General features: G+C 40.8%; 1 protein-coding gene across 1 annotated transcript in view; it reads left to right on the top strand.

The window, feature by feature from the left end:
- Nucleotides 1-787: 787 nt before the first annotated feature.
- The window catches only part of LOC139864104 (uncharacterized), a 30908-nt gene continuing 19207 nt past the window's right edge, over nt 788-12488 (top strand). Inside the window, exon 1 of the mRNA XM_071852686.1 lies at nt 788-1185. Within this exon, the coding sequence (XP_071708787.1) occupies nt 788-1185 (398 nt within the window). The remainder of the gene's footprint in view (nt 1186-12488) is intronic.

Here is a 12488-nt window from a genome sequence, read left to right as displayed (position 1 = left end):
CATGCTTGTTTTGTTACTTTTAAAGACACATCCTTCAAGTGCATGCTAGTTCTCTTTAACCAAAGATTTTGACTCAAAAACACACTTAGCTTTTCAAAAACTCTCTCTTGTTCTCCTAACAGCTTGCTGGCCGAAATATTTGAGTAAAAAGGAGAGGTTTTAGCTTGGTAATTTTGGTCATTCAAGTGTCTAAAATCCTAACTTATCAAAGGTGGTGTTGGTGCATCAAAAGCTTGACGTATTTTCACATTTGAGGCTTCAAGTTAGAGGCTTTCATTCATCATTTTCATCATCATCTTGCTCTTTTGAAAACAGCCCTCAAACACACTTGAGGAGGTATATATCTTACTTCCTTGTTCTTATATGTAAGCATATGTTTCAAGACTCGATAACAATATGGAATTCATTCAAAATGGTTTAACATATAAACTTGTTTTTATAAACTATCATGCTTCCGCTTTCTTTAACTATCATAAAATGCCTTTGTGATTATGTTGACATTATAAACATGTTGTTATGTTGAATTCCATCAGATTACGGTCATGAAACCAACGAATGTCGGCATTTAATCGAAAAGGTAGTTGCTGAACTCAAAATAGGAAGATTGCAACACCTGAAGAAAAATGCAAGAGCAGCAAATGATAAGCCAAAAGGTGAAAAAGAATATACGTGGCAATAGAAGAATGGGGGAAAGGAAACGGATAAAACCATAAATATGGTAACCAGCGGATAAGCAAATCAGAGACGCAAGCTAGAAGTATCTGAAGAATGGGAAAACACTCCCATCATGTTCCCAGCCATAGCGCAAGAATCCTCGGATGCACCCATCACAATTAAGGGACGCGTTAAAAGCTGCGGGTACATCATCAAGCGAATGCACATCGACACCGGTTGTGGTGTTGATATAATGTACGAACATTGTTTTCGCTTGCTGCCAGGGGCTGTGCGAGCCAAGCTAGTAGCCCCTAACACCGCATTATCAGGATTCTCTGGGGAGTCCGCATGGCCAATCGGGATCATTGAATTAGAACTAGAGCTGGTCGATGATGATAATAAGGAGTTAGTAAGAAGTACAACAGTAGAATTTTCTGTTGTAATGTCTTACTCAAAATATAATGCGCTTTTAGGACGCACAACTTTGCAAAAATTGGCAGTTATCCCATCAACGGTGCATGGCCTTGTCAAGTGTGACGACCCGGAAATTTTTGACCAAATTTAAACTTTAATCTTTATATATTTTGACACGATAAGAAAAGTCTGTATAGTTGAGTCTCAAAAATTTTGAATTGTTTGATATATTCATTTAACTTTGACTATTCCCGATGATTCACGAACCTTTAATTGTAGATATGTAAGATCCTGAATTTTGTGCATCAGAAAATGTTCCTAAAAGTGTCAGTAAATGTGTGCATCAGAAAGTGCCACTAAAAGTGAACCTAACACTTACGCATTTTCAGAATTTACATCAGAATCAGAATCTGTTAACCTCAGTCCTTGAACTTTTAATTTGAAACTGGAAACTGAAATTCGGTTGAAGAGCTGAAGGTATCGCGTTTGGAGCACTTGTATCGCGTTCTGGTGCGTCGCGAAACGCGATAGATTAGGTTGAATGTAACACCCCGTTTTTCCCCGTACATGATTTATAGGTGTATTGTGTATGGACGACATGCGTATGAAGGGTTCGATACATGTTTGGGTGTTAAAGTCTTGTATGCGAGAAAATGTGGTTGGCCACGTTGGGTGTCGCGGCGCGACAAAGGGAGCCGTGGCGCGGCGTTTCAAATAAATCCAGATCAGAAAGCTTGTTAACAAAGTCACCAGTTCGAGGCAATCGTCGCGGCGCGACGAATTAGGCCGCGGCGCGGCGAATGGTGTGAACTGGCACCAGATTCTTGTAAATTTAAATGAAGTTCAAGGGCAATTTGGTCTTTTCGGGTTTGAGCCAGATTTGAGGATTTAACCTCATCCATTCATTTCATTTCTCATTTTAATTTCCCTTTTCTTTTCATTTTTCCTCTCAAACTCAAACACCCATTTGATTTCAAAAGGATTTTTGGAAAGGAAGGATCGGGAGTTGATCCTTGGCGTAGTTGACATGTGTGTTCTCCTCGTTCTTAGCTACACGGTGATACTAGTGGTAAGCTCTAACTCCGAAATTCATTTTCGTGTTCATCATTCAAGTTTAGGGCTTTTGATTGTATGATTCATAGGTGAAACCCATTTAGTTGTTAATTGAAGGTTAACACCAAGATTCGGGTTTTTTGTTGTTAATGTCGGGTTTTGGGTTTGGTGTGCAAGTTCATGCTTGTAAGACTTGTAAATGGTGTATAATCACTAGTATTAGTGATTATTGAGGTTTTGGGGACATTTAGGGTTCTTGGAGTTGACTAATTTTGACTAGAGCCAAAATTAGGGTTTGGTGATGATTTTGACCCGATTGTTGATTTATTAAGGTTTATAAACTTAAAATGGATTAAGTTGAAGTATTAAACCGAGTTAAATGTGTTTTGGTGTCAAGACTTGTAAACGGAGAGATTTTGACTTAATGGGTCAAAATTAGGGTTTTGGTGTCAAAATGGGTGAGACATGTGTTTAACACTTGTGTTTGGGTTTACTTGGCATATTAGGACCATTTTCACCCGTGTTAGTAATTATTGGTTAGTTTGGGCGCGGTTTGTACTTGGAATTACATTTGGGTCGAATTTGCACTAAGTGTCAAATTGGGTTGGTTTGTAAATCCAATCTAAGTGTGTTGTTGAATTTGTGATAATGGAATAGGTACTTTCCATTGACGAGTTGCGGATTACTTGGTTGCATTCATCAAGGCTTAAGGTGAGTGTTAATATCCTATATGCATATGTATGTGTAGGATGGGTGCGGGTCGGGTGAAGTGGTTCTCGGTTATAGAGCTCACTTCACATATAGGTGGATTGATGGACTTGTGTGTAGGTCCAATTGGCACGGTTGTGCGTTTTGGTTGACCATCTTTGACGAGGTGCACACCTTGCGTGTACTCTATCACATGGGCGTGTGATGTGGATTATATAACCCCAATGGCGAAGGGTTAATATTGTGAGTGGAATAATTATGCGTGTACGTATATAATGTATTTATTTGTGTAGTATGAATGTGGTATTGTCGCGGTGTTCAAGACACCACATTCTAAGTAACGAGTAGTAGTGTCGCGGTGTTTAAGACACTACTCATTGTTTGATTGGCATGTGGTATTGTCGCGGTGGTTAAGACACCACATTGTCATGGGAGTGGAATTGTCGCGGTGTTCAAGACACCACTCATTATTTTGATTGACGTGTGGATTCGTCGCGGTGTTTAAGACGCCACATTGTCATGGGGGTGAATTAGTCGCGGTGTTTAAGACATCACCCGGGGGATTAGTGATTACGCGGTGTTTAAGTAACGCTAATGGATGTTACGAACTCCGACGGTCTCTTACGAGTATCGTTCCCTTGTACGATTGGTTAACCATGGTTATTGTGTTGTAAGCGTAAGCAAATTATGTTATTCGAGAGATATATACATATATATACATATATATTGTATACATATAATGTTGTATTGTCGTGTTGTAGCTAACCCTCCGGGTGTAGCTTATTGGCATTGTTCACATCGTTGTTGGCAAACTTATATTTTGTTGATGTATCTTTAGCTCATTGCTTAGTGATCTTACGGTATGCTTAGACTAGCTTGCCTTTATGTTTGGATGCTCCGGTACGCGGTATTTGCTATTTTGTGGCGTGTCCATTTTATGCATGTATATGTATGTAGTATATTCTCACTCACTAAGCGTTAGCTTACCCTCTCGTTGTTGATATTTTTATAGGTTCGCATGCTTGGCGGCTCGGGTAAGCTTGGGAATTAGAGATCTCGGATAGGTTGCTTTAGAAGATCTTGCTTTTGGATTCGATTAGGATTTGCGTAGCGTAGTCCCAAATCACCATGCTCGGTTTTGTGTAAACGTAACTAGTCGGGTCATAATGATTATAACTGGTTTACGATTTAATTAATGAACCATTGTATTAAGGAGTTTAAATCATTAATGTATGTTTTAAGTTCGATGAACTTACTTTGATAACAAATACGTTTTGGAATATGTGTAATGGGACCTAAAGTATTATTTAACGCGAATTAAAAGGAAAAATTTTTATGGGCCGGTTTTAATACGGGTTGGGTTGTTTCAAGTGGTATCAGAGCATGGTCTAAGGGATTTAGGTGACTTGAGATAGGTGCCTAGACTTAGACTTTTGTGTGTGCTTAATTTGTTGCGGGACTTGTAGGAGTACGGGTCGGAATGGGTTCTAGCTAGTGCCTTGTTTATAGGTTGACTAACGTTTATATTAGTAATGCGAATATTATTAATATGCTATTGTGATGTGATAATAATTCTCGCGTGTGTTTATATCGCGTAGAATTTTGTTGTGTTTGCATATATCATCGAGCGAGACGGTTGTTGTACTAACGAGTCGATACAGCGTGTATGCGTAATAAGGACTTGCAAACCTTATTACGGGTGCAAATCGTGTCTAGCAAGTGATGTACGACAAATGTTTAGCAAGATGGGGCGGTGTTGTGCGTGTGATTTACACGTTCATGGTCTAACCGCTTTGCATTCCTTAGAATGGCGACGGGAAATGGGATCGAGACGAACGACGCTGAGTTTAACGCTAGAGTTGCGGCCACCGTTGCGGAGCAAATGAGTGCGTTTCGAGAAGAAACGGATAGGAAGTATTCTGAATTTTGAAATGGTGGAGAAATGGAGCATTGTCTTAAGAGCTTCATGAAGACTAAACCTCCGATGTACGACGGGAAACCGGATCCTTTAGTAAGCACAACTTGGATCTCGGATGTTGAAGAGTGTTTTCGTACTATTGAATGCCCTCCCGAGAAAAAGACAAGACTCGCTACTAGTTTATTGCGGGGTAGGGCGAAGGATTGGTTGGATGGTAAGATTGATCTTGTCGGTGGTGAGCCGTTTATGGCATTATCGTGGGACGATTTTAAGAAGGAATTCTTCGAGGAGTTCCGAACTTCGGCCGACTTGTCGGAATTGCGTGATGAGTTGCGAAACTTGCAACAGGGATCTATGGATTTGAATACTCTCAAGACGACCTTTATGGCGAAGACTCATTTTTGCCCGGAGTATTTAGGGAATGATCGGTTGTTGATGGAGGATTTCTATCGAACCTTGAATGATGACTTGAAGAATGAGATTAGCCGGGGTCACGCGAAATCGTTTACGGAATTATTCGCCGTGGCTAGAGGTTTCGAGTCGTATTCACGATCAAAGAAGGGTGAACCTTCGAGCGAGAGAAGGGTTGTTTCGCATGGTGCTCTGAGTAAGAGGACTAAGGGTCCGAGTGTGAGCACGGGTGGTACACGGACGGGTATATTGGATTCTAGTGCGTCTAGATGTTACAATTGTGGCATAAGGGGTCACAAGTTGTGGGAATGTTCGGTACCAAAAGGCGATGGCATGGTGTGCTTCAATTGCCAAGAAGAAGGACATCGTAAGTCGGAATGTCCCAAGTTAGCGGGGACGGGGCCGGCAAGGAGACGTTAAGGTACGTTTCTTTTTAATAAATATGTATTTTGATTATTTATTAAGTGCCGTTTGAAGTTGAGTTTATTAAATGCATTGTGTTGTGCATGTTATTGATATGGGTGACGTTCCTAATGGAAGTACCCTATGACGACGTTTTGATTGACGGGCGAAGGGCGTTAGACTTGGTGTAACCAAGCATTCCTTGATATTTGTAAAATGTTTCTACCAAGCCATGGAAATGGGTTGGTGTTCGGTTGTTAAGCGCGTGTTCGCTTTTGTGTTGATGTCGATGAACCGTGAGGTTCGACGGGTGGGCTGAAACCCTTGAGATCGAGTGTTTTGAATCTCGATGTATGTTGGTAATGGAGTCTTTATGACGCGACATTAGGTGCCTCTTTTATACCTACTAGCGTGGTGTTCGACTCCGATTATGTTGCGGTTACATTGTACTTAGGGTACCGAAGTGAAATCCTTAGGTACATGAGTGACTAGGTGGAATTTGACAAACTAAAGCAATTGGATGATTGCGAAGGTATGGTTTGTGTAATCGTGGTACACTTTTTGCTCGAAGTGTTTAAGGATTGATTGAAATCCTTTGTGTGCTCAAGGCTGGAGCAAGATATGGTGACGGGTCGTGTGAGCCCAATCTTTGTAAAGTCTACCTTAGGTAGCATTGTACGGTTGTACGAGTTGTGGATATGGGATGTAGTTCCAAATGGGGGAGTTACACTCCCGCACGAGGAAGTTTTAGTGTGAGATTTCGGATGATGCTTTTGGTAGATCCGGAAAATGTTGTCGAGACCTGATTTTGGTCGATTTGTGGTAGATTACAATTTCGGATAAATTGTACTTATGGTTTGGATTTGATTTATCACCGAGGTGGTAATGTGGTAAATCTCGATTGAGAGATAATGGACGTGTTTGGCGAGCAAGGTGAAATCCTTCGGTTAAGGGAGGTGTGTGTCGGATTCTCTTCTAGAGAATAATTGTTTTGTGCCTATGTTTGATATAGGTGGTTCTTGCTCGTGTATGTGAATGGTTAGTGGTATCCGTTAGGATTCACTATGGCGTAGCAGAGCGCGATGTTACGCTACTCGTCGTTCGAGGCCAAAAGGGCGTTGATTGATGAAGCATGACTTTCGGGTCCGCAGACTTCATCATGGTATTGGTGATTGATGAAGCATGACCTTTAGGGTCCGCTGACTTCATCATGGGAGTATGCGATTGGTGGAGCATGACCTTCGGGGTCCGCTGATTTCATCATGAGCGAGGTGTTATATCGGTGAAGCATGACTTTCGGAGTCCGCTGACTTCATCCGGTGTTGAGATTGGTGAAGCATGACCTTCGGGGTCCGCTGACTTCATCATGGGATTATTGATTAGTGAAGCATGATATTTGGGTTCGCTGACTTCATCATGGTAGTGAATCGCGTGTAGTTCGGATTCACTAAGGCGCGTGTGTTTTCGGCCAGCCTTCGTGTTGTGTGATCTATCGGTTGTTTTATACACCGATGGTGGGGTCGTAAGGACCGTGATGTTGATCTGTTGGTTGTTTTATACACCAATGGTGGGGTCGTAAGGACCGTGTTGTGTGATCGATCGGGTGTTTTTATACGCCGATGGTGGGGTCGCGAGGACCATGTGGTATGATTAGTGATGCGATAGCCGTGTTTCGCTCACGTGTTGTTACGGGTGTGACGATAGTCGATTTTGTACACCTTTGGATTTGGCGTTTTCATAGTCGTTTTGGGCGCTATCGGTTTTAGCCTTTTGATTATGATGTTACGATAGTTGCGTATTGATCGTATTGCGCACTACAAGGGATGTTTAGTGATTGGTGTTATCCGTCAGGATTCGTTGGTTCGGTCTTCATCGTTTCGGATTGTTGACCTTAGGTTGAGACTTGGTTGCTTCTAGCGTTGTACTCGGTAAGGGTACGCTAAGGGGTTGATATCTCTGTACGAGATTGGTTGAGTTTTCCCGATGTTAGGGAATGAGCATGGTTTTAGTGCTCGGATTGTGGATTTGATAAATCACGGGTGACGATTTAGTTATTAAAGGCAATTCAGTGGGAAGAATTGCTTAGGAAAGTCGGTTTGGACTTATGTTTGAGGACCGTGAAGTGTGGTCCGTTTGGTTAAATGACAAGGATCACGATGACGTGATCGAGTCTAAGTGGGGGAGAGTTGTAACACCCCGTTTTTCCCCGTACATGATTTATAGGTGTATTGTGTATGTACGACAGGCGTATGAAGGGTTCGATACATGTTTGGGTGTTAAAGTCTTGTATGCGAGAAAATGTGTCAGGCTACGTTGGGTGTCGCGGCGCGACAAAGGGAGCTGCGACGCGGCGTTTCAAATAAATCCAGATCAGAAAGCTTGTTAACAAAGTCACCAGTTCGAGGCAATCGTCGCGGCGCGACGAATTAGGCCGCGGCGCGGCGAATGGTGTGAACTGGCACCAGATTCTTGTAAATTTAAATGAAGTTCAAGGGCAATTTGGTCTTTTCGAGTTTGAGCCAGATTTGAGGATTTAACCTCATCCATTCATTTCATTTCTCATTTTAATTTCCCTTTTCTTTTCTTTTTTCCTCTCAAACTCAAACACCCATTTGATTTCAAAAGGATTTTTGGAAAGGAAGGATCGGGAGTTGATCCTTGGCGTAGTTGACAAGTGTGTTCTCCTCGTTCTTAGCTACACGGTGATACTAGTGGTAAGCTCTAACTCCGAAATTCATTTTCGTGTTCATCATTCAAGTTTAGGGCTTTTGATTGTATGATTCATAGGTGAAACCCATTTAGTTGTTAATTGAAGGTTAACACCAAGATTCGGGTTTTTTGTTGTTAATGTCGGGTTTTGGGTTTGGTGTGCAAGTTCATGCTTGTAAGACTTGTAAATGGTGTATAATCACTAGTATTAGTGATTATTGAGGTTTTGGGGACATTTAGGGTTCTTGGAGTTGACTAATTTTGACTAGAGCCAAAATTAGGGTTTGGTGATGATTTTGACCCGATTGTTGATTTATTAAGGTTTATAAACTTAAAATGGATTAAGTTGAAGTATTAAACCGAGTTAAATGTGTTTTGGTGTCAAGACTTGTAAACGGAGAGATTTTGACTTAATGGGTCAAAATTAGGGTTTTGGTGTCAAAATGGGTGAGACATGTGTTTAACACTTGTGTTTGGGTTTACTTGGCATATTAGGACCATTTTCACCCGTGTTAGTAATTATTGGTTAGTTTGGGCGCGGTTTGTACTTGGAATTACATTTGGGTCGAATTTGCACCAAGTGTCAAATTGGGTTGGTTTGTAAATCCAATCTAAGTGTGTTGTTGAATTTGTGATAATGGAATAGGTACTTTCCATTAACGAGTTGCGGATTACTTGGTTGCATTCATCAAGGCTTAAGGTGAGTGTTAATATCCTATATGCATATGTATGTGTAGGATGGGTGCGGGTCGGGTGAAGTGGTTCTCGGTTATAGAGCTCACTTCACATATAGGTGGATTGATGGACTTGTGTGTAGGTCCAATTGGCACGGTTGTGCGTTTTGGTTGACCATCTTTGACGAGGTGCACACCTTGCGTGTACTCTATCACATGGGCGTGTGATGTGGATTATATAACCCCAATGGCGAAGGGTTAATATTGTGAGTGGAATAATTATGTGTGTACGTATATAATGTATTTATTTGTGTAGTATGAATGTGGTATTGTCGCGGTGTTCAAGACACCACATTCTAAGTAACGAGTAGTAGTGTCGCGGTGTTTAAGACACTACTCATTGTTTGATTGGCATGTGGTATTGTCGCGGTGGTTAAGACACCACATTGTCATGGGAGTGGAATTGTCGCGGTGTTCAAGACACCACTCATTATTTTGATTGACGTGTGGATTCGTCGCGGTGTTTAAGACGCCACATTGTCATGGGGGTGAATTAGTCGCGGTGTTTAAGACATCACCAGGGGGATTAGTGATTACGCGGTGTTTAAGTAACGCTAATGGATGTTACGAACTCCGACGGTCTCTTACGAGTATCGTTCCCTTGTACGATTGGTTAACCATGGTTATTGTGTTGTAAGCGTAAGCAAATTATGTTATTCGAGAGATATATACATATATATACATATATATTGTATACATATAATGTTATATTGTCGTGTTGTAGCTAACCCTCCGGGTGTAGCTTATTGGCATTGTTCACATCGTTGTTGGCAAACTTATATTTTGTTGATGTATCTTTAGCTCATTGCTTAGTGATCTTACGGTATGCTTAGACTAGCTTTCCTTTATGTTTGGATGCTCCGGTACGCGGTATTTGCTATTTTGTGGCGTGTCCATTTTATGCATGTATATGTATGTAGTATATTCTCACTCACTAAGCGTTAGCTTACCCTCTCGTTGTTGATATTTTTATAGGTTCGCATGCTTGGCGGCTCGGGTAAGCTTGGGAATTAGAGATCTCGGCTAGGTTGCTTTAGAAGATCTTGCTTTTGGACTCGATTAGGATTTGGGTAGCGTAGTCCCAAATCACCATGCTCGGTTTTGTGTAAACGTAACTAGTCGGGTCATAATGATTATAACCGGTTTACGATTTAATTAATGAACCATTGTATTAAGGAGTTTAAATCATTAATGTATGTTTTAAGTTCGATGAACTTACTTTGATAACAAATACGTTTTGGAATATGTGTAATGGGACCTAAAGTATAATTTAACGCGTATTAAAAGGAAAAATTTTTATGGGCCGGTTTTAATACGGGTTGGGTTGTTTCATTGAAATGCGACGGCTTGGAAATCCCCCACCTGACCACTTTATCGCGTATTGGGTGAGTTTGTCGCGTCCTAGGTGTCGCGAAACGCGACAAACTGTCGCGAAACGCGACGAAGTCGCTGAATTGACTTTCTTGACCCGTTTTTAAGGGTATATTTTGGGGCGTTTTAGTCTTTTCACATTGTGGACGGTTTGAGGCCTTAAGAACTGATCCAAAGCTCAACCCTATCTCATTTCTCACTCTCTCAACTACACACATTCAATTTAGAGAGAGAAAGAGAGTTCTAGAGAGAGAGAACTTGGTTTGAGGAAGAAGAAGGGTGAATCGGGTCAAGTCGCGAGTATTAAAGTTGTTCATCTCGTTCTTGGCTACGTTTTGGTAGTATTCGTAAGCTCTAACTCCGAATTTCATTATTTGATTTTGATATTCAAATTAGGGTTTGAGCTTGATTTTGTTAGAAACCCTTTAATGGTTGTGAAATGGGTTTGTTGTGGTTAGTAGATGGGTTTTGACCCGTTATTGGTGGGTTAGGGTTTGGTGACGAATTTGGTCATGATTTTGGGTGTAATCACTAGATTATAAATGTGTTTGTGCATAGATGTTCATAAGAACATGTTAGTTGGTCAAAAATGGGTGTTGACTATGATTTAGTGTCAAACTAAGATTTGAGTCAAGTTTTGGTGAATCAAGTATGTAAATACTTGATTTAAGTGTTAATTGGTGTTTTGGAAATAAAATCACTAGTCGTTAGTGATTATGGGGCGTTTTATGACTTTGGTTAAAATGGGTAAATTGGAATTGGGTCAAATTTGAGGATGACACTAATTTGGATTAAATGGATGTTAAACGCTTTTGTTAAGTGTTAAACGGTGTTTGGATGTAATTACTCGTGAGAAGTAAATTGAGGTTTAAATGATATTTTAACATAAGTCAAACATGGTCAAAAGCAATATGGGTCAATATTGCACGTGTTGGGGTTTTGGTGTAATTGGCATTTGAAATGATTACTACCTAAGTATTAATTTAGTGTTAAGACATAGGTTGGGTCTAATTGGGGTAAAGTATGATTTGAGTTGAATTGTACTTTGTTGTGTTGGTTTGAATTACCACCCGAAGTGGTAATTGGTTTGTGTCCATTAGGTGTTAAATGGGCGGGTTTTGGCGAGCAAGGTTTGATCCCTCGGCTAAGGGATGTTTGTGTCGAGTTCTCTTTTAGAGAATGGCTATTTATGTGTATATTGTACCTATGTGTGATATAGGTGGTTACTTGCTCAGATTTGAGGACGGAGATCATGTTATACATGACTTGTGCGGACATTCCAAGGTGAGTGATATAATTATGCGTATATGTATATGGCGTGTTTATTTGTGAATGTTATGGTATGAACCACGAGCCGGTAGTGCCATAGCATGATGTGAACCACGAGCCGGTAGCATCAAGTGTGAACCACGAGCCGGTAGCACTATAAACAAGTGTGAACCATGAGCCGGTAGCACTATAAACAAGTGTGAACCACGAGCCGGTAGCACTATAAACGAGTGAGACTCAAATGCATATGGTGTGAACCACGAGCCGGTAGCACCATAGCGTTATGGTTAACCATATTATGTTGTTGGATTTTGTTTAGCATGCTATACGTTTATATATATTGTGTTGAGTATATGCTAATGTGGCGTTGTGATAGTGTACGAGTTGTTAGCATTATGAGTATGACGGCATGCTATTTGAGTTATATTTTCGTATAAGGTATTTGGTGGGTGCGATTGCAAATAGATGGGTTATATATGTGTATGTATAATTATTGCACTCGCTAAGCTTTGCTTACCCCTCTTGTTGTTTACCTTTTTATAGGTATTGTTGATGCGGAGTTACCTAGTTGCTAGACTAGAATTGATAGACGTTGCTTAAGCTTGGAGGATTAGCTTTTGGATATTCGGACGCGGAATGGGGGGATTTGATAGTCCTCGGGATTATGCTCTTGGTATCGGGTTGGGTTATTGAATATTAACCCGTGTTTGTGCGATTGGATTATTATTACAAATGTTTTTGAAAGGGGTCATTTGGGAACCAAGGGTCATTGTATGTTGTTAAACGCAACGTCACGATATTATTTTTTTGGTTAAAACAAAGTTGAAATTATTGCGTACTAATGG

The sequence above is a fragment of the Rutidosis leptorrhynchoides genome, chromosome 8, assembly GCF_046630445.1.
Source record: "Rutidosis leptorrhynchoides isolate AG116_Rl617_1_P2 chromosome 8, CSIRO_AGI_Rlap_v1, whole genome shotgun sequence".
Classification (NCBI taxonomy): domain Eukaryota; kingdom Viridiplantae; phylum Streptophyta; class Magnoliopsida; order Asterales; family Asteraceae; genus Rutidosis; species Rutidosis leptorrhynchoides.
Note: the sequence above shows the minus strand (reverse complement) of the source record. Positions and strands in the feature narration are given on the sequence as shown.